The sequence below is a fragment of the Eulemur rufifrons genome, chromosome 3, assembly GCF_041146395.1.
Source record: "Eulemur rufifrons isolate Redbay chromosome 3, OSU_ERuf_1, whole genome shotgun sequence".
Taxonomy (NCBI): domain Eukaryota; kingdom Metazoa; phylum Chordata; class Mammalia; order Primates; family Lemuridae; genus Eulemur; species Eulemur rufifrons.
Genome location: NC_090985.1, coordinates 1,498,147 through 1,525,277, shown reverse-complemented (window position 1 = coordinate 1,525,277; position 27,131 = coordinate 1,498,147). Strand labels below are relative to the sequence as shown.

At 58.5% G+C, this 27,131-nt stretch overlaps 1 protein-coding gene across 1 annotated transcript in view; it reads right to left on the bottom strand.

The window, feature by feature from the left end:
- The window catches only part of ARNT2 (aryl hydrocarbon receptor nuclear translocator 2), a 158,324-nt gene that overhangs the window by 71,842 nt on the left and 59,351 nt on the right, over positions 1–27,131 (bottom strand). The window contains exon 6 of the mRNA XM_069466528.1: positions 1,141–1,243. Within this exon, the coding sequence (XP_069322629.1) occupies positions 1,141–1,243 (103 nt within the window). The remainder of the gene's footprint in view (positions 1–1,140; positions 1,244–27,131) is intronic.

Below are 27,131 nucleotides of genomic sequence, written 5' to 3'. Positions count from 1 at the left end.
TGCCCAGAACCTGGAAGAGCGCCCTGCACGCCGGACCCTCAACTTGGGTTTGTTGAAAAAGTAACTAAGCACACGAAGGCATGGCAGCGTCACCGCCCGCCACTGCCTCGTGAACTCCACGGCCCAGACCACTCGACCCTGCCTCCTGCACCGGCCACCCTACTGCTGGCGCCATCCGTTCCCCTGGGCCACGGGGTGGGAACCCTCAGAGTGAACTGGATTTGACGATCCAGGATCCTGGCTCTCTCCTCCCTGAGGGCCCGGCTAACTCCCCTGATGACTCCACAGCTCGGCCCCTCCTGCATTTCCCCAGCAGTGATGTATAAGCCAAACAGTGCCGAGCACAGAGCGAGACGTCAGGCAGGCTCAGAGAGGTGAAGTCAGAGCCTCCATCCTCGGGGTGTTACCATTCACTCACGCAGCCAAGACACTGACGCTCGAAATACCAATCAGCACCCGGCACCGTGGCTCAGGCCTGCAGTCCCAGCACTCTGGGAGGCCCAGGTGGCAGGACTGCCTGAGCTCAGGAGTTCAAGACCAGGCCGAGCAAGAGCGAGACCTCAGCTCTACTAAAAATAGAAAATATCAGCCGGGCATGGTGGCGTGTGCCTGTAGTTCCCGCTACTCGGGAGGCTGAGACAGGAGGATCGCTTGAGCCCAGGAGTTTGAGGTTGCCGTGAGCTAGGCTAACCCCATGGCACTCTAGCCCAGGTGACACAGTGAGACACTGTCTCAAAAAAAAAAAAAAAATCAGCAACACAACAGAGACCAATTAAAAATGTATGAGTTGTCACAGGAAATGTAAGAATAAGTGTAAAATCAGTCGGTCTGAATGTAAAACACGGTGAGAACTGTGGAACTTTCGAGAGGCTGGGCTGGAGAAGGCCCTAGAGGCTGGGCGGGAAGTCCAGAGACTGTGGACAAGCGGGTGCAGACCTGGGACGGGCAGAAAGGGCGGGAAGGCAGACACCGTGGGGCGGGACCAAGGAACCCGAATAGTCACACGCCGAGGTCAAGAAGATGAAGTCACTGGAGGGAAACCGAGTCGGCACGCGCGACCCCAGCAGCCAGGCAAGGCTCTTACTGGGGACAGAGGGGAGCAAAGCCCACGGCGACGGCCCAGCGCTCGCCCGGACAGACCTCATCCTGCAGATGAAGGAGCGCCGTGAGCCCATGCACATCCTCATGGACGACTGCTGCCCTTCCTTCTTCACCGTCCCCGTCTTCAGGTCCAGGATGCGGCCTAAGGGACAGAGAAGGACATTCGTGTGAGCTTCTGCTTGGACAGGGGCACGGAGCAGGGGGTGGGGGAGAGCCTTCTGCAAATGCTCTGCCACATGAGGACAAGCGGGGCCGTGCGAACTGTGTATTTCTTGGAATTCCCAACATTCTTTGGCAGGAAACTCTGAGTGATGACACACACAGCCCGCAACGGCTTGTTTTCCACCAGAGCAAGCTGCACTTGCCGGCCCTGCCCGGTGGGGTTCCAGCGCCTCGGGTTGCTCCAATCTGGCCTTCTGCCCGCCACTCTGTGGAAACGGCATCTGCCAAGGGCACCAACAACCTCACTGGTGCTAAATCCAAAACACGTTTTCCTTCATGCCGTCCTACTGCTCTGCTGGCCGCATGTGACTCCTCGGTGCCGGCTCCCAAACATCTCCCCTCTGCTCCTACAGCCCCTTCCCTCCCAAGGCTCCGTCCTCAGCCATCTTCTCTCCTCATTCTACGCACCCCTGCGTGACTCTGTCCAGGCCAAGCCTCTGACGGCCCCCTCAGGTCGACGACCCTTCACCTACACCTCCAGCACCAGCCCCCATCTGTCAGCCCCAGGCCACACTGCCAGCTGCGGACTGCGCACCCCAAAGGCAGCATCGCCCACGTCTCCCAAAACCCTCCCCAGACATCAGCGAGAGCATCGCCGTCCACACGGAAATCCAAGTCGGGAGTCCAGACGTCACCCGAGTCCCTCCTCTTCCTCACCATCTGCACACGGCCCTGTCCCTGCACCCCCCACCTTGCCCCACCTCACAGGAACAAGTGCCGACTCTCAGCGTGCCCCCGTCCTCGGCGGGGCTTTGTGCCATCAACTAACCTCTTCCCACCCACCCGTTTGCAACTCCTCCCCTCCCTGCTGCCCACCTCCTGTGGTGTTGGACCCCTTCATCTCAGGGGGAGACAAACAAACCAAAGCCTTCTCTGGCCCTGGAGCTCCTGTTCTCTCTCTTCACCTGCAGCCAGATCATCTGTCCACACCCACTGCCTTCCCTTCCCCGCACAGCCCTGGCCACAGGGACGCTCTGTTGCCAGATTCAATTAACACTCTTCAGCCCCTGCCCCGCCCCCAGTCCCTTCGTCTCAGAACACTCCTGTCCCATGACACCGCTGTCTCGGGCCTCTCCTTTGCAGCATCTCGGCCACAGTGGCGGCCCCTCCTCCTCTGTCCAACCCCCACCCCCAGGTGGTGTCCCTGGGGTGGGGCCTTGGCCCTTGTCTCTCTTGCTGTCCCCCAGGGACCCTCAGTGACTCTTTTGACTCCACCGCCCCCTCTGTGTGTTGAAGACATCAAGATGTCCGTCTCCAGCTGACAAAGTCTCTCTCTTGCCCAAAACTCAAGTTCCTCTGAGTCCCCGGCCTGACGAGGCCTGACCTTGGGCTTCCCTCTCTGATCTCGTAGAACCCAGTTTGGACAAGAATCCTGCCAAGTCAGTTTGGCGAAAACCCCCTGTCCTTGGTATCTGACCACCCTGGCATCTGTCACCCCAGCCAATGTCAGCAAGAATTCCTTCCGGCCCGTCTGGCGAGACTCCGCCTCACCCCCAGGCTTATACCCACCCACGGACCCCCACCCTGCTCCCCGGACCCCCACCCTGCTCCCCGGCGACAAACCGCCACCTGTCCTTGCGGGAGCTGAGCTGGGTCCACGCTCTGCCCACGGCAGGGCCCCCTGCAGGGGCCCCACCCCTCTCGCCAGGGCTCCCTGTGGGCAAAGTCTGCGTCACCGTCTTCAACAAGCGTCAGGAACCGTTTCTTCTCCAACACGCTCAGCCTCTCCCGGACGCTCCCGAGTGCCCGTTTCTTGGGCACCTCACTGAAGTCTTACATTCCACAGACCCAGAAACCAGTCTGTCTTCCTGCCCAAAGCTGCCCTTTCCCCCTGGTTCCCTGTCTTTGTCACTGGTGCCACCGCTACTCAGACTCAAGCCTCAACGCTGCCTCCTGCACTTCCTGTGCGACCTGGGCAAGTCACCTGACCCCTCTGTGCTTCAGCTCCCTGTCTGTGAAAACAACAGTCTTTCTCACAGGTGGCTTTTTGTGAGCATTTAATGAGTTAACACTATTAATACAAAGTCACTAAAACTGTGCTTGACTCACAAAAAGTCCTCTGTCAACACTTATAAAATAAAGAATACGAAAAACTGACTCCAGCATCTGGTCAGCCATCCATATCCATACCTGGCAATTCTGCTCCCGAGATCCTCAGCCTGTGCGTCCCCCAGCCGCGTCCCCCAGCCGCGTCCCCCAGCCGCGTCCCTGCAGCCTCAGACCCGTCCTCACTGCGCTGCCCCACGGAAGGCGGCAACAGGGCACCATCCCTCCCGCAGACCTGCCCCCTTCAATTCATCCTCTGCAAGGCTATCGGGATTCTTTACTTAAAACACAAAAAATGATCATGGCTCTGTCACCAACGTGACCCCAGGCTCGTGGCCTCGCAGGTCCACGGTTTTCTCTTCTGAAGAATGGACAGTGGACCTCGCTTTCAGGATTATCGAGACACAGCACACGGGAGGGACTCACACCCGGGGGGCGAGCAGGGAGTGTGAGCGTCCAGCAGACTCGGGACAGAGGCCCACGCCGCACTCCTCCTCCAGAACCTCGCACCCTCCCGCTGCTGGTGGCCAGCGAAACCCAAGCCCCACGCCCGCCCACCCTGCGCCTCCCCGCCACGCGCTCAGCCCGGCCGTGGGAACCGACCCGCCACTTCCCAGCGTGCTGCTCCCTCCTGCCTCTGCTCTGGGCCTCACAACCTAACCAAGGTGTCGCCTCAGCCACCTAATAAGCATTTTCTCAGCACACACGATACGCGAGGCACTGAGCTGAGCACACGGAATCAAACAGGCAAAGACCACCACTTCCCAGCGGGAGGGAGGGGTCACCAGACTGACTGGACCAGACCCTTACGCTAAGCCCTAAGAACAACAAGGCCAAGCAGGAGCGAGAGAACGAGCAGACTCGCCCCTCTGTGGTCGACAGGGCTTCAAACGGGTTTCTATCATTCGGGATCAAAAGGGCCTTGAGGAAGACACCCTCCCCAAGCCTACGTGCCTCTGTTCTAAACCAGGCAGGGACAGTGTGTGGCAGACAGGGCAGTTGGCTGCCTGGTGCACTCGGCCCGAGCGTGCCGCGCCTTCCCCGGGCTAGCCCTGTCGCTCTGAGCCAGAACTATCCGGCGCGTGTGGCCTTGGACTTGCCTGGTCAGCTCTCTCCTCTGCGCCGGCAGCAGCCACTGGGCCTGGGCAGCCTCCCCCCACACAGGGGCCAGGACACAGGCGCCCACAAGGACCAGCTGCCACAGTCACGCTGGCTACCGCTGTGCGCATCCTTAAGCAGGACGTGCAGACCAGAATCCAGCTCCGCGGCGAGGCCCAGCTCAGCGTGCCGGGAGCTCCGGCAGGGCCGGTGCGAGGAGGCCGCGTCTGCTGATGGCGCCTGGGCCCCGGGTTTGACACCTGCCTGTCTCCTTCACAAACGGCATCTTTTTACAGCCGTGTTAGTGTAAATTGTCACTTGCTTCATCATCTACCAAATGGCAACGGGTTTCAGCTGTGAAGCAGGCCAGCACCAGGGTCTGTCAGATTCCAGAGTGTGCTCTGAAAATAAATCACAGCTGCGAAGCCCATGGGCGGTGGAACACGAGGAAATGGAAAAGCACATTTCCATGATCTGCTGGCGTGACCCCGGGAGATGACTGCTGCGGCGTTCATTCCTCCCTGTGCGTCTCCGGTTTCCGCGGGCACAAGGAACCCCTTTCCTGGCTCGCTGGGAGGAACGCACGCCTGACTGCTTATCGTGGGCGTGCTCCTGAAAGGCTGTGTCAACTGGATTTTTGACAAATGTCATAGCAGTCGAGATGCATGAAGGCAGGTGGCCGTCCCCCGGCACTGGGCCACGAACCCCACTGTTGTGGAAAGCAGGTCGGTCTGGTCCCACAGGGCCGGTGTGGACTTGCTCACTCTGGGGGTCCCGGGAGAGGAGCGAGCATGGAGACCTTGCTGCCGTCCATGTTGCTCTTGGTCCAACCTCTGCCCTGACCCCCAGCAGCCTGGGCTCTGCCCAGCACCAGGGCCCCGATCCCCAGCGCTGGCTCCCAGCAGATCCCCGCGCAGCCCATCCCGGCCAAGGCCGAGCCCCACCCCAAGCTCGTCCACTGGGTCGAGGGGACGTGATCTCCTGCCATCCTGTCTCTGTTGGGCCAGCGCCCAAACTGCCAGCCACGCTCCCACCTTCCTCTGTGGACTCTTCACCCGACTGAAGCCCCTGCTCCCCTCCTAGTGCCCCCGTGGGTGGCCCTCCAGAACGTTCAGTCTGAAATAAGCCCACTCCTACATCCCAGCTCCTTACAGAAACCCCCTCCACTCAGCCCCTGCCTCGGCAGAAACCGGCCTGCCCTCCTGCTCCCTGGCAGCAGGCTCCCCGAGGAGCGGAGGTGCACCCTCCCACGTCCCACATGCCGTGGGGTCGGGGCAGGCCTGCTCCCTCCCTCAGGCCCCAGAGCCCTCCCAAACCTGCACTCCGCTGCTCTCTCTCACCCCCTGCTCCTTCCAAACTCACGACATGCTTGCTCACCTGCTACCCCTCCCTGTTCCTGCAGTCTTCCCAGCCCTGGGTCACCCCTCTTCCTTTGTTTTGGACATGAGCACAGCACCCGCAGTCTCTCGTCACCCCAGGACTTGCTCTCATCCTGCATGGTTTCAGAGCCCCTGTGGAAGGCCTACCTGCATCTAACATCCATCTGCATCTAACTACTGCCTGAAGTTAAACCTGGCCCACCGTCTGTTTTTGTAAATAAAGTTTTATTGAGAATCGGCCATGCCACTCATTTGTTGCCTGTGGCCACTCTCACAGGACAATGGCAGAGTTGAGTATCTGTGACTGAGACTGCACAGCCCACAAGGCCTAAGACATTTACTACCTGGCCCTTGGCAAGGAAAGTATCTGCTGACTCTTGCCTTAGAAGAACGACCATAAAGATTCCAAAACAGGGCAGTTCTCCCAGGGCAGAGGGCCCTCCCACAATTGTTCTCAGTAAGCTGAATTTTAAGTATTATTTTGGTCAGTAGCAACTTTTTAAAAAAGAAGGATGAGAAGTTTTTCTTGGATGAGAATACAAAAGAAGGTTTTGTGCACATAAAGATGCTCCCCAGGCTACAAGAGAAATACAAATATAAATTAGAATTATTTCACCAAAAGAATCCTTAAGAAAACTGAAAACATCTTATCTTGGTTAAAAAAGGAGGAAAACTAAGAAAGCCAGGGAGGAAAACAAGAGAAAATGATTAGGAACAAATCAAAGCAGAGGCGGCCCCGTGATGGACAGTATTTGATGTGGTTCCAAGACCGCGGCCCGACACCGGGCGAGGGTCGCGGTCCCAGTGACAGTGTGTTCTCGTTCCCAAAGGGCTGACCCGGCACCTGCACCACAGCAGCTGTGCGCACAGGAACAAACACCGCCAGGGGACAGGAACCCGCGCAGTGGGACACACCCCGGAGCCCCGCGCTGCGCCCAGTGGGGAACGTGGGGCTCCCGCGGCCTGAGGCCGCGTCTTCCTCAGGTTCCGCCATCTTAGCGGCGGTTGACAAACGGCTGAGGGCGCAGATACATCCGCCCACAGGGCGCAGCCAAACCACTTGACCCCAAACCAGAAGGGGGAACTCTCAATGGGCAGAACGCTGTGTAGGGGCGCCTCTCACCCCGCCTCCCATTACCTCCTCCACCACAGGGCAGCTCTCACGTAGCCCTTCATTTCGAAAGTCAAAACATAAGCCGCCATCTTCTTACCAGCGCCCACCTCCCTGGCTACACTGATTGGTTGAGAGCTAGGCACCTCACACAACCTGGGCCAATCACAACGCCTCTCCTGCCCCCTGTCCACAGTGATTGGTCCCAAGACTAGCACATGATCCAGCTGGGCCAATCAGAGTTCTCCACAGGCAAAAACGTGACGTTTGCCACCTTTCCCCTCCTCTTTTCTTTTAGGGGGTCTGAGCGTGGCTCTTTCAGCAACACGTGGTTTAGCTTCGTGGAGAATTGGTTCTAAGAGAGAGAAACTGACTCCAAGGAAACAGAGAAACTATAAAACAGTGAAAAAGCCCTCCCAGTGTCAATAAATTGCCTTTTTGTGCCTAACCCAGCCTCGATCCCGGCACCGGCTGTGTAGCTCACGAGCCGACAACCCGGCCAGTGTCCTGCACGGCGCCCTGCGGCCCCGACGGGAAGGCGGGACAGCGCGCTGACTACTCGCCGAGCTCTGCCAGGACCAGGCATTCTGAACGTCGGACGTGCGTTTCAGCGTCTTGTTTCCTCTACCTAACGACCCAGGACGTAGGCCACGGTGGCCGCGTACCAGGTGACGCGGGGAGAAGGGACGCAGGGGCCGTCACCCCAGAGTCGCTGGGGCACAGTCATCATGAAAAGCAGCTTAGCTGTTAGTATGTTCGGTTACGATATTTGAATACTGCGTGGCTACTGCAGCTCCTGCTGCCCGCACTCGGGCAGACACTCCCAACAGTGCCCTCCCCGGGACCCCTGCCGGGCGGCGTCCTTCCAAGAGGGACTGAAACCGGGACTCGCCAAGTCACTCAGCCAAGGGGTCTCTCAGCTGAGCCGCGGGGAGCCAGGATGCGAACGGGGGCTGCTGACTGCGCAGTCCGCACTTTTCACGGTAGCAACTGCTCTGGGAAGCTTGGGAACGACTCCCCAAAGCAGAAAATAAGACGGCACCCACCAAACAAGCAGATGGGCAGCGAGGGGGACAGGAGGTCAGCCATCTGCAGGGGACTGTGGCAGACTGTGGCAGCCTGTGGCTGTTTCAGGATCAGAAACCTAGACTGCGAAAACATGCCCTTTCTTCCTTTCTCTCTCTCTCTCTCTCTCTCTCTCTTTCTGGTAGTTCTTTCTGTGTATTTGTTTATTGCTGTTTGGATTCTCCTTTTCATTTCGTAGAGCCCTTTGGGTCATTCCAGCCTGTCTCAGCCATGCCTGGGAGACTCAGTGCAGTGGGTTTGCATCTGTATTTGCGGGGGGTTACAGGAGGAGCAGCTCCTCTCAGGGCAGGCATGGTTACTGACCACACCCTCCGGTTTTGCCCGGGACAGTCTGGCTTTTGCCTGTTGTCCCAGCATAGTTGTCAGTGGAGCCTCTTTTCTACCTCGAAGTACCCTGATTTGGATGATAGATCATGTGTACTACATGGTCACTCTTCGCAAGTCGCAAAGAGGGACCCAGAGTGAGAAGTGGACCCCACCCCAAGAAGGCTGAGGAGCTCAGGTAGTTTCAAGGCCAGTTCTCTAACACTCAGGTAGGGTCAGAAAGCTCCATTCCTCCAAAGAAATGCTTTCTGGGAGCTGCAGGTGGAGCGGCTGGCTGTGCCTCATCCTGCGCGGCCCAAGCTGCCCCAGGCTAACACTAGCAGGAGCCACATTCAGAAGCTTAACTTGTTGCAAACACTTGGAGGCTAAGGCGAAGGTGAAATCACAACATGAAATGCATTAGGAAGTCCTCCTTCCCCTTCTCTCTGAAATTCTTACTCTAGACAGAAAGCCTTTGTCCTTCACACTTTCTCAGCAAGAAGACACTCACAATTATCTCCTCTGCGTCACTGCTCTCCCGTTTCAAATCTACACCCGGCATTTCGTGGCCACGACAGGCGTGAGCTTCTCAGGGCTGGGACCGTGTCTTACTCCTCTGGGAATGCCCTGCGGCCCCGGGGCTGCTGCTGCCCTCCACAAAACGGTGCCTGTATTAGTTTCTGTTGCCAGGTAGCCAGTGACTGCAAACTCAGCAGCGTAACACAATACCTATTTAATAGCTCGCAGTTGCCTGGGCTCTCTGCCCGGGGTCCCATAAGGACAAGATCAAGGTGTTGGCTGGGCTGGGCTCTTACCTGCAGGCTCTGGAGAGAATCTGCCTCTGTGCCAGTTGTGGGCAGAATTCAGTTCCCTGCAGCTGTCGGGCTGCAGTGCCTGCGTCTTGCTGGCTGACGGCTGGGGCCACACCGGAAGGCCACTCACAGCTGCTGGCTGGTGACCCTCCAGCTTCAAAGCCAGCAATGGCCTATGGAGTCCTTTTTGTGCTTCAAATCTCTCTGACTTATAGAAGTTTCTGCTTTTAAATGGCTTGTCTTGGGCCATGCTTACCTGGATAATCTCTGTATTTTAAAGTCAACTGGCATGGGACTTTAATTACGTCAGCAAAATCCCTTCACAGCAGTACCTAGATGAGTGTTTGATTGAATAACCGGGGACGGGAACCTCGGGGGCCTTTTGGAGTACTGCCCACCATGGTCCCCGGCGTCACTGCTGCTCAGGCAGACGGCTTACCTCCCTTCCTGGGCTACACACTCTGCCAACACAGCTGGCCAGGGGTTGAGCCTCACACTGGTGTCCAGCAGCTCTGTCCTGAGCCACAGGCACCTACCGTGGAGGCTTCGCCGTCCCGACTGTGCGCTGGCCCAACTGCAGCTCCGCACTGCTCCTGGGGAGGCCACACGTGTCTCTTTGCTGTTTTCCAAAGGATCTTTGAGGAGTTAGGACTAAGGCATTTCTTTAAAGGCAACTCCATCCTGCCTCGAGCCTAAAAGAGCATTTTCCTTTGGCAGGAGAGATCCTGAGCAGCTTCTAGAAGCTCAGCTCCTGGGAGCTTACCAACAACCAGGAGGCAGTCAACACAGGTCCTTCCCAAGGAGGACCCTTTCCCGGTTCTATACAGTTATCCAGGAGGGGAAAGGCTGGTGACAGCCAGCGAGTGGCAGGCTACGTGTGTCCCACTGGCCAGTTCAGAACCATTTATCCACTTAAGGACGTTGGCACTTGAGTCGGGAAGGGGTTTTTGAGACAGGCCACACAGCTTCCCTGCCCAGCTGGAGTTCCAGGCTGTGTTAAACGCCACCTGCCCAGTGCTGAGCAGGCCTCTCCCATTTCACCTGTGATGCCCACAACGCGAGCTGGGGGTGGGGAAAGGTGCTGGCATGTGGTGAATTCAGACCGGAATGGACTAGGAAAGACAGCCCAGTCCCACCCCTTGACATGGGAGTGAGCCACAGAGCGATAGAATTTTTTTTTTCCAAAATAACATTGTCAAAAGAGAGTGCATGGAAGCTCACGGGCATCTAGAGGTGGGTGGGCGGCAAGAATCTATCAACTGACTCCATCGAACAGAAATTTCAAAGTGAAAGCTACAGTACCAAGCAAAGTGGCTCACGGTCTGGGGAAACAGGAGACTGTTCCCACCTAAGCGTGAAGCCAGCTCACCTGGGGTCTGGAGGAGACGTCTGCACACAGCGCAACAGCAGCACAGAGCAGACAGGGAGGGCGAAGGGAGGATCAGGGACGGCTTCTTGCAGGAGGAGGTATCGCAGGAGCCCCAGAGGCTCAGGGATTGGTGCTGCTGGGGAAGGAGGCCGGGCTGAGGGCTCAGAGCAAGGAGCAGCCAAGTCCTGTTTGGCTGGCGCGCAGTGGGGTACAGGCTGCAGAGGTGAGCCGGGCCCTGCCCCAGGGCACAGCCCAGGAAGGCGTGAGCAGAAGCAAACAGTGGAGTCAAGCTTGCAGGGCAGTTCAGCTATCACTCACGCAGGCAGGAAAGCCAGAGGCCTGCCATGTTTAGGACATGTGCTTCGCACAGTCCCCCGGGCCTTCATGCTGGTGGCCATGAATACGGAGTGAGCTTTGCAAAGGCCACATCAAATTGTCAAAGCAAAACTTCTACCTCCCCAGAACTGCCTGGGGAAAGTCATGTGATTTGCATTTTAAATATAAGAGTATCAATAATTTAGCTCTTGGGAGCAAAAACTTGTAAGATTAGTTAGCATTCGTATCCCTTGTTGCCCCTATCTGACACTCAGGGAAAGGGAGCTTGGAGCCGGAGTGTCCAGCTGTCAGGGGAGAGTGAAGCCACCCTTAGAAAATCAATAAAAGGCCACAGGCGGGAACTGCAGTGTGGGAAACACATCTATCACCGGCCACTGTCCCCTAGGTGCTCTCCTGCACCTGCTCACACTCGGGAGTCGCACAGCTGATGGGTGTAAGGGTTCTCAGCGTCCTCTCTGCTGCCGTGGTAACATCACCCTCCTGAAACCTGAGGCCTGAGGCCGGTTTCTGAGGTACCTTCCGGGCCCTGGATCCCGGTGCGACGGCCGACCTGCCCAGACCCGCCCAGACCCGCGGCCCATAGCGAGGAACTGACTCAGCTGGTCTTGTGACCCCCCCACCCAACAAATGACTCAGCAAAGACGATTTCCGCACCCCTGTGGTTCCACTCGAACTCGCCAATCAGCAGACCCAACTGCCTGGCCCTCTGCCCGCCTAAACTGGCTTCACAGACTCTATCTCCCAAACTCTTGGGGCGATGGGTTTGAGAGCTTCCTCCCATCCATCTCCTCTCATGGCACCTGTGATTTTAAGCTCTTCCTCGGCTGTGACCCCTGCTGTCTCAGGGCACTGGCTTCCCCTTGAGCAGCAGGCAGTGAACCTGGCTGGGCTGTGACAAGAGCACCAGTGTCCACAGAGTGTGGGAGAAGCAACAGTCCGCAGCAACAACCGCAACGAAGGAAGAAGAAGGCTCCCAGTGTCCGGTTGGGACGGGCAGGAGGGACAGAGCCCTGTGACTAATAGGCCCTGCAGACGCGCAGAAGCTCTCTGCCAAGCAAGCTGGTTTGCATGTCAGTCCTGTCTCCCCCTGCCATCTGGGGAGGCGCTAATGAGATGCTAACTAGGCAGGGAGCAGGGGGCAGGATGGCACAGAGGGCAGCCCGTCTGAGAGAGCGTCGAGATCACATCTCGTGAGCCATGAAAAGACCAAGCCTGGGACCCGTGGCACTTCCACACCAGGGCAGAGAGCTCCAACGAGCGGCCAGGCCAGGCCGGCTCTGCCCTGGACAGCTGGGTTCTCCCACTGTCCGAGAAGCCCCAGAGCCGCATAGCTCCCTCCTGCATTCACATTCCCGGCATGACCTGGGGTCCTGGTGCCCTGCTGCTCTGTGATTCATTATAAAATCATCACCCCACAGCCCCCGCCCTATGCCAGCACCTCTTCTGCTATTTAATCTATAGACAAAAGTACAAATTCTTCATCTTGTTTAGAATATGCTGAAGTGTGATTTAAAGAAATACATTCCTCCTGGGGTATCATGCTACAAAAATGCCAGAAATGCAAGCCTGAGGGTTTTAACTTTAAGAGTAAATGATTAGCCCTCATCTGCTGTAGAAAGGCAGTTTGGTGAACAGCCAGAGACCAGCCTGACAAGGGGTTTAAGAACACAATTTTGTGTCTCGCTCCCTCCCCCTGCCGCCCCCACTGCCACTCTGCAATCTGCTAATGAAATGATTTTTTAAAAATACAAAAATAGCCAGAAAAATCTGCATCCATGCAGAAAAACAGTGGAAGAGGCCTTAACTAGATCAGAGAGATAGTGAAGAATTTCTGCAAAAAGTACAGCCGGAAATGGCTGGAAGTGAGTGTGAGCAGCCTAGGGACAACCTGCCCAGGAAGACGGTGCAAGAGTCCCCGAACAGAAGCTCCAGGAACTGCAAGCAGGAGATGGAGAATGGGAGTCAGCAGGAACAGACGGCGAGTGGCCCAGGGTCTGGACACAGAGAGGCCGGGCAGAGCCCGCACATCGCCCCGATGTAGGCAGCCAACCTGCCAAGGGGAGAGGCCGGAAGGCTGTGCCGGTGGCTTCTGAGGGGCAGCACTGCAGTTAGAGGAGAGGGCAACGTCCCTGCTAGCTCAGGTGGCTGTGGCCAAAGCGCAGGGCTGCCTCGACTGCAGGTCGCAGACAGCTGTACCCCCAATCTAGGAAAAGTAAGTTTCTAAGAAATACACACTAACTGTAACCATTTCAAGTCTTAAGAAATGCTAGAAATTTAGGATGGATAAAAAGGGGGAGGACTGAATACACGAGAGGACTCAGTGTGTTAAAAGAAAGGAGGTGGCCTGAAAAACCAAAATAAGCCACCTCACTTGCTATGGTTGGAATGTGTCCCCCAAAGTTCACGAGCTGGAAACGTGACACCCAGTGCAGCAGTGCTGAGAGGTGGGACCTTTAGGAGGGACCTTTAAGGGGCATAATTAATGCCATATCACAAGAGTGGGTTTGTGTAAAAGTGGGCTTGCTCCCTCTCACTCTCTCGCCGTGGGATGACGTGGCGCAAAGGCCAGATGCAGGCGCCACGCTCTTGGACTTCGCAGCCTGCAGAACCATGAGCCAACCAAATCCCTGTCCATTGTAAATTGCCCAGTCTGCGGAGTTCTGTCACAGCAGCACGAAACCAACTGAGACGCTGAGACACAGAAAGAAGACAGCAATGTTGAAATCTGAAATCTCAGCAACCTCTGAGAAGACCTTTCATAAATAAAAAGACAATCACCAGAGACCAGGAAAGATCACTTCTAGATGAAAAACATGGTTTCAGAATTGAACACCCAAATGGAAGCACAAACAGTGATACTGCTAAAAACTCAATCAAGGAATTAAAGAAACCCTCGAGAATTCTCCCAGAAATCACAGGAAAAGCAAAATGAGGACAAGGTAACTGTGATAAGCAGAGGCCAAGGTTCCTAGAGAACAGAGTCGAGGACGTGCAGGCTGAGCTGACGGAGGGGCAGAGGAGAGGGCACAGCAATATCACAGGCACTTCTGCGTCCAGCCCACGTGGGCAACAGGGGCCAGGCTGACCCCCTTCTGACACAGTCAAAACACACGACAAAGTCTGTAGAGCGGTAGTTCTGGAGCACTGGGCCTCAGGCAGTAAAGGACAGCGATGCCCATGCCTGCGAGATGGGAAAGAACAAAGCTGGAGACCGACACTGTCTGGCCTGACAGCGCTGCAGTGTCGGGACACTCTGGACCCACACAGCAGAGAGCCCAGGGACAGACCCACACAGCAAAGAGCCCGGGGACGGACCCACACAGCAGAGAGCCCGGGGACGGACCCACACAGCAGAGAGCCCGGGGACGGACCCACACAGCAGAGAGCCCGGGGACGGACCCGCACAGCAGAGAGCCCGGGGACGGACCCGCACAGCAGAGAGCCCGGGGACGGACCCGCACGGCAGAGAGCCCGGGGACGGACCCGCACGGCAGAGAGCCCGGGGACGGACCCGCACGGCAGAGAGCCCGGGGACGGACCCGCACGGCAGAGAGCCCGGGGACGGACCCGCACGGCAGAGAGCCCGGGGACGGACCCACAGAGCAGAGAGCCCGGGGACGGACCCGCACAGCAGAGAGCCCGGGGACGGACCCACACGGCAGACAGCCCGGGGACGGACCCACACAGCAGAGAGCCGACACGCAGGGGCAACTCAGTGGAGATAGGAAAGTTTTTTCAGCAAAGGTTCTGGAACAACTGAATACCCATATCCCCTCCCTGCCATCAACAGGCCCATTTTGGGGACTAAATGAGAAATATTTGTGAAGTCATTTCACATAGTATGTAAATATTAGTTCTCTCTCTTCTTGGATTCCAGCTCCCTGTTTCCTTCCCAGCAACCGTAACAGTCTTTACGTATAAAAATGCAAATCAGATCATGCTGACATCCTTTCAGTGGCTGCTTCCTGCACTATGAGGGAATCCTAAACGCACGTGGTCCTCTGTGGCTGTCCCTGGCCTGGCCTTTCCCCTCCTCACAGTCCATGGCCTCCTCAGCAGCCCAGACTCACCGATACTGTCCCTGCCACAGGCCTCTGCACGTGCGATTCCCACGCCTGGGTCAGCTCTTGACCCCACCCCCCCACCACCCACAAACTGCTCAGCCCCATTCATTCGTGTCCTTTGGGTCTCAGCCCAATAGTCCTTTCCTCAGAGGCGCCTTTCCCTGCCCCACTGTCCCCACCACCTCTAACACGAGAGTTAGGGCCCCGTTCCTGTTCCACAGCTTCCCGTTCCTTCCCCTGAGAACACGCGGCCACCATAATTCTACACTCGCTGCTCGCCCCCTCGCCCCGCCACACGGAGAGCTCCGCTATGCATGGTGACCATGGTTGTCACATCCACTGTGGCATTTTCAGTTTCTAGCACGTGGCATGTGCCGAGTAACCATCTGTTATATTAAACAAAGACACGCAGTTTGCCTCCCTTCATCCGTGAAGACCGGCGGCCAAGCCCCGGGGCCAGCGTCCGTGCAGAGCTGGGCTCCGTGCGCTGCGGGCTGGGCTGGGCAAACCTCAGCTGCGCCCGCGGCAGGTTTGAGGCCACCAACTCCACTCCCGGGCTCCCACTTGGAGGCTGAGGGGACACTGCCCGCGCCCCACCACCCCGCCCCCTGCGTCCCGCGGGCCAGTTTGACTGGGGCCCCTCCCCCAGCTGCAGGTTCTTCGCTGACGGCTCACACCTGAATCTTCTCCAGAAGTTTGTCCTGGAAGCTCCCTGGCCTGAAGTGGTCTGAGAGTCGCACCCTCCCCTCAAGGCCTGTGACTGGGAGTGACTGGGACAGGGTCACAAAAACCTCCCTGGCCTCCAGGAGGGACAGACTCTGCAGCCTCCACTCCTGAGCTCCGTCCCTGTGGGTCAGGCCGCGCTGGGCCCCCTGGAGCCCCATCTCTGCCCGGCCTGTCCTCACAGCTGTCCTGGAGCCCCACCTCTGCCCGGCCTGTCCTCACAGCTGTCCTGGAGCCCCACCTCTGCCCGGCCTGTCCTCACAGCTGTCCTGGAGCCCCACCTCTGCCCGGCCTGTCCTCGGAGCCGTCCTGGAGCCCCACCTCTGCCCGGCCTGTCCTCGGAGCCGTCCTGGAGCCCCACCTCTGCCCGGCCTGTCCTCGGAGCCATCCTGGAGCCTCACCTCTGCCCGGCCTGTCCTCGGAGCCATCCTGGAGCCTCACCTCTGCCCGGCCTGTCCTCGGAGCCGCCTGGCCTGGCCAGCTCCTCCCTCACCACCGTCCCCGAGAGCGCTCACAAAATGTGTGCGTGGATCCCGCCCAGCTCTGCGTCCAGGGAACGGCACCCGGACTAAGGCGCGAGGGAGGGAAGAGGAAGCTGCTGCACACTCGCGGAGGCCCCGCACACGCCAGGGACGGCCGGCTCGGTCCTCACACCCACACTGACGAGGCCCGGAGGCTCAGGGAGAACCTGTGCCTCGTCCAGCGTCACCCAGCTGCTCTGGGTGTCTCCAGAGGCCACGCTCTCAACGCACCACGATGGCTGTTGGCGAGTCCACACGCCTGCAGACCCCGTCCCACCCAACGGTGTGAGTTGTGCGTCTAAGGCAGTGGCAGGGGTCACTGGAGGAGGACTTCAAACGGAGCCTAAGTACATTGTTCCAACCTGGAAAGGCCTGTGTGCTGGGTGGCCAGTCTGCCACCACGATGTTCGCAGAGCAGCCGGCACCGCTGCGCAGGCCTGTGACAGGGGAGCAGCGGGACCGAGGGGAGAGTCGGCCACCGTGACCTCCACGAGGCACAGCCCTTGCAGTGCCAGGTCCCAGAGTACGTGCACTCGGCTCAAGGTTAAGGAATGACACGGTGAATAGCTCATCGGAGAGTAATTCATGTCATCGCCTGAAAGGGAAAACTGAAAGCCATCGGGGGCCCACTGCCGCGCCAACGACCGTCAGGGGAGGCCTTGCGTCGGAGTGTCAGAAAGAATCTGCAAAAATAAAGGGAAAACTGGATGCAGATGTTCTCCTCAATTAGCCTCCACTGAAGAAGCAATAAACAGGAAAGATCAGGGCTATAAGTGCATTTTTCTTTAACCATCTGGCGTGAGTCATGACATCTCCGAGGGAAATGTGTCTTTCTTTGGTGAAGCTACAGGAAACTATTTTAATTTTCTTGATCATGCTGGAGTTCTTGCAATCGAGCTATTTTTAACCAAAGCATTACAAAATACGACCATCACGTGAGATGATTACTGAAATCTAAATCACACCAGCAGGAAGCTGTGGTTCAATTTGTCTTTTCAAACGTCAGTTATATCTGCCTGTAAACAATACTACGACTAGGTTATTTTTGTGACAGCTTCCCTTTATAGAAGGAGAAAAAAAGTCTTTATTTACTTCTTGGATATGAAAGTTGGGATAAAAGATGCCTCATTAGGAAATCAAGAACTCTTGCAAAGAGGGTTTAAAATGCCGGAACAGCACGTTTTCCGATTGTATTGCTGATTATGCTTTTAACACTTTGTGTGTTGGTGGCAGTAAATTAACAAAACTTTTGTCATCTTCCTGAAATTTCCCTCCTAGATATAGGACAGATTGAGCCGTAGGATTTCATTTTATCAGTGTGGGTTTCTTTTCGGTGGGGGTCGCATGGGGGTTTGCATTGGGATCCCTGGGGCTGCTTTTAGACGGACCGAGGCCAGAGCCTCCGCACAGCACAGCTGAGCTCAGAGACTGGCCAGGGCCCCGCATCAGGATTTTTAAAAGAACCTGCAGAATTCGGAGGCACACTGAGATCGAGAGCCACTGTTGTAAGAGCTGGGAATATTCAAAGCTTGTCTACAAAACTGTAATAAATGCTGTTCACGTGCAACTTGGATATTCCTTGTTTCAAAAAGCCGTGACAAAAAATGAAGGTGTAGAGAACTCACTGTAAAGAAATGGTTCTTTTACGTGGTGAGATCTCTGCGTGAGTTTAAAGCAAGATTTTCGGTTCTCAGCTCTAATTCACATACATGTTTGATGGGGTGGAAAGTGCATATTGGGCCATTTAGGAGACCTTTGACCTCCCTCTGCCGCTTCATCCGGGACAGAGACACGGTCCCCGGGAGCCGGGGAAGCCTGGTCTTGCCGCGCCCCCTCCTACCCTCTGCCCCCGACTTCCTGCCCTGACAGCCCCGCTCGGGCAGAGGCTGGAGGGCTGCCTTGACTTACCTACGCAGAGTCTCACTTAGAGGGAGGTGGCTTGTCCTCTGCAGCCGGTGGGTTGTGTGAAACTACTGTGAGCACAAGGCCACAGCGGTGGCGGTTTCACTCGCACCCCTGGCTGCCTCCGCCATTCCCCGTAACCCCTCGCTCGGGGCTCTGCGTGTCGCGTGGCCCCTCTCGCAGAGGAACGCTTGTCACGGGCGGGAAATCCAGTCGTGCGGCGACATCCCCGAGTGAGTCTCTTGCAGCCTCACAACACCCGGTAACCCTTCCCCGGCAACTTGTTACTCAGGACACGCGTGATGTCTGATCCCCAGACATGGGCCACGAGGGCAGGAAGAGGAAGGAGACTGGCGAGCGGTGGGCGCCCTGCCCTGGCTCCAGGTCCGACCACACAGGAGGCCTCTGCAGGTGCAGGCAGAGGGCCGAGCACTCACCGTCCAAGGCCGACGTCTGTGCCCGGCAGACTGGCAGGGTCAGCCCCAAGGGGCCAGGTTCCGGTCACAGCAGCCCACGCGCTGAGCCGGAGGTCAAGCTGCCCCTCACCCCTGGATGTAACTGCCTGTTCCCCCTCCGGCATCCGGGCCCATGTCCCGGCTCCTCTCCTGCTCCAGGCCCCGACCTGGACCCCTCCCTCGTGCCCGTCTACACCTCCGCAGCTGTGGCGACCTGGCACCGCTCGCAGCAGACAACGGCCTTGGCCCGGCTCTGCTGCTGTTGGTCCACAGGGACAGCGCACGGTGGGGGGTGTGGTCCACGGCAGGGGCAGGTGGGCAGGGCCCGGGCATCCGAGAGTGAACCGAGTCAGGACAAAGGCAGGCGGAGAGGTCGCAGGCGCGGGTGGAGGGCAGGGAGGGGGGCAGGGAGGGGGGCAGGGAGGAGGGCAGGGAGGAGGGCAGGGAGGGGACAGGGAGGGGGCAGGGAGGAGGGCAGGGAGGAGGGCAGGGAGGGGGGCAGGGAGGAGGGCAGGGAGGAGGGCAGGGAGGGGGGCAGGGAGGGGGGCAGGGAGGAGGGCAGGGAGGAGGGCAGGGAGGGGGGCAGGGAGGGGGGCAGGGAGGAGGGCAGGGAGGAGGGCAGGGAGGGGACAGGGAGGGGGCAGGGAGGAGGGCAGGGAGGGGGGCAGGGAGGGGGGCAGGGAGGGGGGCAGGGAGGAGGCCAGGGAGGGGGGCAGGGAGGGGGACAGGGAGGGGGGCAGGGAGGAGGGCAGGGAGGGGGGCAGGGAGGAAGCCAGGGAGGAGGGCAGGGAGGGGGACAGGGAGGGGGGCAGGGAGGAGCACAGTGGGGCAAACTGAGGGAGATTGAGAGGCATGGAGGGAGGAGGAGAAGGCGCTGCTCTTTCTCCCGCCTGGGGCAGGCTTCACCCCCCGCAGACGGGCGAGGCCCGGAAGGAAAGGGAGAGGGCAGAGAGCTGGGCCTGCATTCGCGCTCACAGCAGCGTGAGCACCGTGCCAGGACGGCTGGCCCATCAAGCCCTGCGCCAGCCGTGGCCTGGAGGACCCGTCCTGCGGTCGAGAGGCTGCCGACCCACAGCGGAGGGATGAACGGTTACGAAGAACAAAGAACGCTGAGCGTCCGCCCTCCCGGCAGGGCCCCCCCGAGCACCGTGTGCCCAGAGGGTCAGTGGATGCAAACGCGTCCCAGGAAGGCCGGACTCTGCGGCCTGACTCAGCAGCACAGGGCAGGACGCTGAAGACGTGCTTCCCGCTCTCCGTGGCTGAACTCACTTCTGGCAGAAGAGATTTGCCAACGGGAACAGGAGGCAGCAAGAGAGGTCTTCAAGGAGCCTAGACGTCAGCTTTTTAAACGCTCCTCGGGCAGAGACAGAGCAGGTGAGGGGACCAACCCCCTCACTGGATTCGCTGCCTACGTATCTCTTGCGTCTAACCACGTCCCTCCCTCTCCACGGTCACCTCCGGGACGGGGTTTTACTGTCCCCCCCCAAATTCATGTCTACCCAGAACCTGCAAATGTGTTCCTATTTGGAAATAGGGTCTTTGTAGACAGTCAAGTTAAAATGAGGTCATTCTGGACTGAGGTGGCCCTAACCCAGCTCAGACTGGCGTCCCATGAGAGGAGGGACGTCAGGACACAGACACAGGGAAGCACCACGTGGCAGAGGAGGAGGAAGCACCGATGTGCCCACAGGGACACCACGGACTGTGACAGGCGCCGGAGGTCGGAGGGGGCGCGATGCAGACCCCCTCCCCCACCGCCCGCCCCAAGAGGCACGAACGCCGCTGCTGACACCCCGATTTGCACTTCCGGCCTCAGAACTGTGAAAGGACAAACTCTCCCTATCTTATGTCACTGGTCTGTGGCAGTTTGTGACGGCGTCTGGAGGAAACCACACACCACCCAACCCCGCTGCATCAGCTCTCCCGACTCGCGCCGATGACTCCAGCGCATCCCCACCCCCGCAGGCCAGTCTGGTCACCCCACGGCTCGCTCTGCCCACCACGGTCACGGGCGACTCCGGCTGAGAGCCCGCGGCCACCACTGCTCTGGGAGGCTCCCCCCTGCCCGGGTCTCATGGAGCATCTGTCACCCACAGGAGCCGTCTCCCGCCCGCCACGCGAGTCTGCGCACGTGTCATCACTGTCTGTCCTCGCTGCCCTCGTGGACCGCTCCCCCACCGCACCCGTCACGGCGATTGTGTCTCCAGTGTCCCCTCCCCACTGAGCTGCCAGCTGCCGACAGCCAGGCTGCACGGGGCTCGTTCGTCACCCTGTCCCCACACTTAGCGCCGCGAGCAGAGTTAGCCGGGACCCGGTGAGAGCGCGCTGGGTGAACGGACGGGTGACAGAACCGAGAGAGGAAGAGCGAGGCCACCGTCGCCCCCTCTCCTCCCCCAGGCTGTGATGGGCGTCCTCAGGCACAGTGTCGGAGGGGACGTCGCTCTTTGATAAGGGGGCAGAGCTACAAAGGTCAGGTCCCCCCACCTCCCTGTCTACAGCACCGAACCCTAGGACACATTTTAGAGAGATAAGAAAATAAAGTGGGGCAAGACAGAAAGTCTGGAGGTAGAATTTGCAATTGTTAAAAAGTGAATGGAATCTCTGAAATCCCCAAATGCTACCGTTAGTACCACCCCGCATGCATCTCATGCCCGCGTCAGCACAGCTCTGTGGGGAGCATGTTACTGCCCGCGTTCGCAAGTGGGGAAACTGAGGCCGAGGGAGGTAGTCATTCACGCAAGGTACAGGCCGTGGACGGTGGCTGTCACCAGGTCCCTCTGACTCCAAGTGCAGAGATTCTCTCACTCCCGGCTGCCTCCCCGAGGCCCCCGCGCCCTCCCCACCCTCCGCACACGCGGCCGGTGCCAGGGCAGCCAGCCCCAGCCGGGCTCCGCGGCGTGTGCAGACCCCGCGCCGGCTCCTTCATCTGCCGGGACACCAGAGTGATAATGAACCCCGCGGCCCAGCCAGAAACCTGTCCAGATTTGTGGGAATCTTCCGACATAAAACATGAGAGAAAAGTAGAAACAGTTTGGCGGCATCAGCATGCGGTGTATGTAGCGAAGCAAAACAAGGCAGGTTGTGTAAATATTTAAAAACGAGAAAGAACTGAACTGGCTCCAGAGGCACATCTGGGATAACAGCTCTACGGAGGCTGCGGTTTCCGGGGAAAGTCGCCGCGCAGACAGGAAAACAGCCGGCCGGGCTCAGATTTCACCCTCACGTGCTCTGCCCGCACCTCCGCGGCCGCCGAGCACGCTCTGCCCAGCGGCCCGTGTTTACTGCACAACGCGTCACTTTCCAACGGGCCTAAATCAAATAAACATGCTTTCCTTGCCATTAAAATGCTTTGTTTCTATGTTAAACAACAGAAACTCAGTAACGGTGTTAATAGTTGACTCGACATAAAATCAGATAATTTTTTTTTTTTTTGCCACGTTTATCTACGTTACCTAATATGGCAAGAAATGGAGCGTTGAGTGTGTTTAGGATTCAGATTCTGGCATTATGCCAAAGGCTAAGTTCGGGTTTTCCAAAGAAAATACGCCACGTATCGGAAAGTACGGTTTTCACGAAGTTACCTTCGTGACTGACATTTGGAAATGGACCCTCGTTTTCCAGAACTGATACTGCAGGGGTGGGGGGGGGGGCTGCAGGGGTCACAGGACCCCACGGGGCCGGCTACCTGCCTGCCTCTCTCCCGCCGAGGGGTCGCCCCTCACCTGCGGAACGGGGCCAGCAGGACCGCGAGGCGGCCCAGGGGACCGACGGCTCCCAGCCCTCCCTGTGTGCCAGGGCCGCCCGAGGACGCCACCGAGCACCAGAGCCGGGCCCCTCCCCAGGCCCTGGCAGGTGCATCCGCGAGTCTCCCCGGGTGACCGGAGCTGACCTGCGGCCGGGCCGGCACCCACTGAAGCAGGAAAACGTGTTCTAAGAATGTAAGAGAATTCGCCATAGTCATTGTGTTTCACTGCCGTGGCTGAACAGGGAAACAAAAGCAGCACACGCCCCGCGCCCCGCCGGCGGCCTCTGTGCCGGACAGGCAGGGAGACTCTCGGTGAGCGCGCCGTGTCGAAGCTGTCACGGAAACACGGCGGATGACAGGCACGCGCAGCGCCGCGGAGCTGGCTGACGGCAGCTCCCTGGCGGCCTGTTCTCGTGAGCTGCTGTCCGTGCCCAGACCACGGCCTGGCCAGGCCCTGTGATCCAAGGCCGAAAGCATCTCTGGACTTCGACGGAGCTCTCGGGGAGATAGGGAAGCTTAATCACAGCTGATGGGACATGTGACTCACGCACAGGGACTTTCCAGCCCAGTCCCTCGAGGACCGGCCTGGCTTGGATTCTCCCCCAATTATCACAAAGAATTTGGGCTGGAATGGTTGGAAAACAGGGATTCATTCATTCAGCAACAGCTGGGAGCTCTGCGGGTGATGGGGCAGGAGAGGCTGGTCACGAGGTGACCCCACGTGACCCTCCCACGGCCACGCACACAGGTATTGTTGAGTGGATGAATACAAAAGCAAACCAAGTAATGACGGGATGGAGGAAGAGAGAGAGGGAGAGAGACATAACAGGAGAGGAGGGAGGGAGGACGGACGGAAGGAGGGCTTAGTTCAGCACCATCCTGCGCTGTCGGGCGGCAGCTCTGTTTCCAGGTTAGCCTGTCCTGAGCCGCGGTGCTGACCGGTTCTCCCAGTGCAGGAGGAGCCGGCGGGGACAGGGCTGCCGAGTGCAACGCAGGAGGATGAGCCAAGTACACCTCGTCCTGAAGAGCCCCCGGTCGTCCTTGTCCACATCCGCCCCCCAGCCCTGGAAGTGGGGCTGTTCCCACCCAGCGCAGTGCTCGAGGTCACCTACGAGGCCACCTACGAGGCGCCTCCAGCTTCTGCCCACCAGGATCAAGGGTTTCCAGAGTTCAGCAGCCACCAGGGGACTCAGGAAGGGCCACGGGGAGGCACAGAGGAGGATCCGCTCACTCTGCGCTCCCTGCGTGCCCTCTGACCTGCCCTCTGACCCGGTTACGGCAGGGGCTCTGCTGTCACCTGGGACGCCCGGGGCCTCTCCTCGGGTCCCTCCTGGCCCACCCGGAGCTGAGGTTCAGGCCACTCCGACATCCAGTCACTTCTGCAGCCCCCGCGACGGCACTGTCACCTGATCCCTGCCGTCCTCCACGCCAGGCATCTGCTCCGTCTGCTCACAGGCCTGTAACCCACACGTCCCTGTGTTCCCAGTGAGAGGGAAAGCACCCCATTCTGCAGGCCCTCCACCATCCCCATCAGGCCCCCCAACACCGCTGAGGCTGGCTCTCCCGGGCCGGCCGGTGTGCACACCTGCGCTGCGCCAGTCTCCTGGCAACGCTGCCGTCACAGGGGAGGGCTCTACCCGTTCTCTCTCGACGTCAATAAATTCTAGCTGTTATTCACAGACAAAGCAGATCGTTGTGTCAGCCAGAACCATCCCTGACGCCTGCAAGGAGATTTTGTGTATCTTCTCACACCAACTCTCCAGCTGGGAAATTTAATTCAACAAAGACCCCGTCATCGCCACCCCCAGTGTCACAGCCCTGCGCAAGCGTCACTGTCTGCGAGCCCCGCTACAGTCTGGCTTCTGGTCCTTGTCCCTCGTGCACACATGCACCTGCACACGCGCAGTACACGTGACCTCACGTGTCCAACGCATGCGACCTCGACTCACGGCCGAGAGGCTCTGAGCAGCGAGACTCCCCCGGGGAGGGACTGAGGCTGCCCCAGCTAAACACCCCACTTTGGCAGGCCCACGCCCTCCCACCCTGACGGCCTCCAAGCGGACCATATCACCCCTTTCCAGGCCCGAAACCACAGGGTCCAGGTACAGGAGGGCTAGAGAGTCCCTGGGCCACAATCGCAGGCATCAGGTCATGCTGGGCGTTTGCGATACAAGCGTTTCTGACCCCTGCGCTTGGGCTGGTTACGCGTGAAGCCCAGCTCCCGCCTGCCCTGAGCGCCAGGAAAGCCCAGGGCCTGTCTGCGTGGCAGCTTTGCCACGGGAGCTCTTCCACGCTGTCCCCACCAGGCCTGGGACAGTCACATCCACACTCTGTGGCTCTGAGAGAGACCCGTCCTCTCTTCTGCCCCAGGACCCTCCTCCAGCGCCATCTTGCTCCCACGAGAGGAGCCCGGCCAGGGGAGGGCTCAGAGGCCCGCTGGTCACCCTCCACCCGGCCTGCCCTGCCACCCGGACCCACTCCGCTGCCCCCGCTCTGGCTGCCTGGACGCTCCAAGGACATGTCTGTCCAAATGTGGTCACTGCCCCTTTCAACTCTGCCAGACAAAGACTTCCCAAGGACAGAAATGTCACCAACAGGCCGGGCGCCGTGGCTCACGCCTGTAATCCTAACACTCTGGGAGGCCGAGGCAGGAGGATTGCTCAAGGTCAGGAGTTCGAGACCAGCCTGAGCAAGAGCGAGACCCCCGTCTCTACTAAAAACAGAAAGAAATTATCTGGCCAACTAAAAATATATATAGAAAAAATCAGCTGGGCATGGTGGTGCATGCCTGTAGTCCCAGCTACTCGGGAGGCTGACGCAGGAGGATTGCTTGAGCCCAGGAGTTTGAGGTTGCTGTGAGCTAGGCTGATGTCACGGCACTCTAGCCCGGGCAACAGAGCGAGACTCTGTCTCAAAAAAAGAAAGAAAAAAGGAATGTCACCAGCGTTGGTGAGCCAGTGGGCTGCACTCTGAACGAGCCAGGCCCACCCTTGGCACCGCTGCCCGGCCATCTGCACGGCCGGGTCTCCTGCCCGGTTCCCAGAAGCCACATCCTGTGGTCAGATGTGGACGTCGGGGCAGAGACAGCTCTTCCCAGAGGAGGTGGTTTCAGCTGCCAAACCGACATTTTCCGGTCGGTCTGTCTTCCCTCTCATACCCGTTCCCGGTATCTGGCTGTATACGGTATGTTCCGGAGGGTTCTGTGGAGCTCGCTAATTCAGCCAGGGTGGCGGGCGGCACAGTGAGGCTTCCGAGCCAGCTTCAGCTTTGCTGTGGGAGCTCAGTGCCGGGACACAGAGCCGCCCTCACACCCTACTCACCTCTCCTCTTCCTCCCCGTGTACGGCACCGAAGCCACCGCGGAGAAAATCACTACCACCTCCAGGAACAGCCGCACTTCTGTCACTCTTGACAACATCTGATGTGCTCTTGTCACCAACGCTGTGGGTGGAATTGCGTCCCCCCCCCCCCAATTCACCTGAAGTCCTGACCCCCCGACCCTCAGAGTGTGACTGTATTTGGACAAAGGACCTTCACAGAGGTCAAAGGTTAAATGAGGTCGTATGGGCGGGCCAACGTGTATCTAGTCAGTGCAACATGACTGGTGTCCTCGCAAGAAGAGGGACAGACACAGGATTTGTGCGCAGAGGAAAGGCCCTGCATGAGCACAGCAAGGAGCCGGTCTGCAAACCACGGGGAGGCCTCGGGAGAAGCCAAACCCGCTGGCGTTTTGACCTTGGACACCATGGGCTGAATGCTTGTGTGTCCCCAAATCCACGTGCTGAAACCCTAATCCTCGGTGGGTGGTATCAGGAGGCGAGGCTTTGGGAGGTGTCCTCAGAAAAGACATCCCAGAGAGCTGGCTGGTCCCTGCCCGCTGGTGAGGACACAGCCCAAAGGCACCACCCACGAACCAGAGTGTGGCCTTCACTGGACACCAGATCTGCCGGTGCCTTGGTCGTGGACTCCGAGTCCCCAGAACAATGAGCAACAGGTTTCTGCTGTGTACGAGCTGCCCGGTTTGCGGTTCTGGCACAGCAGCCCGGGCTGCGTGACCGTGGTAAGCAAATCTCCGACTGAAAGTCTACAGGGCACAAAGCCTGAGCTGGTCACCACGGGAAGACGCAAAGCAGTGAGAACGCGACATCTCACGGCCTGGTCGGGGAGAGCGACACGGCACAGACACAGCCGTCACACGGCAGCCTGCAAACATCTGGGTATGATGCTGCTGTAGCTCTTGTTTCGAGACCTTTGTTCCAGTGTGATTCATACGGTAGGGAGCAGTCTGAGCATACTGTGGATTTTGTGTTTGCTTATCTGTGAGAAATAAATGCCAGATAAACACAGAAAACCGCGCTCACCTGAACCAAGCCGCAGAGGAATACACAAAATCCACACACCTCGGACACCTGTCAGCTCTCTGGGTCCACTGCATCCTGCAGGCTACGCTCGCCCACGTTTGGTGTCAAACCCTCTGACTTCACGTGACTGTCCCACCACTTCACAATGACAGCAAGTGGCGACACCTTCTGCGACCACTTCCGAAAGCAAAGCTTAGGTCGTTTTCAACATCCAGTGCCATATTCATGGCCGTGTCTGTGAATTTCTTAACCATGTGACATGCAAAGCTTGTTTCCACGTCTAGTGGGTTCTTACTCTTGCTTTTGCCTGACAGATTACTGAGCACTGTGCTCCTAACCCCCCTTTCCCCACAAGCCCTGTAGGTTCTACAGCGTGGTTTCATATATCGCAGTGATCCCTTAGGAACACGCGTGTTATGTTAGAGTAGAGCTGGCTGTATCCACACGCTTCAGTGAGAAGCTGCGTTTCAGGTGACCGTGGCTTGGGGAGCAAACGTC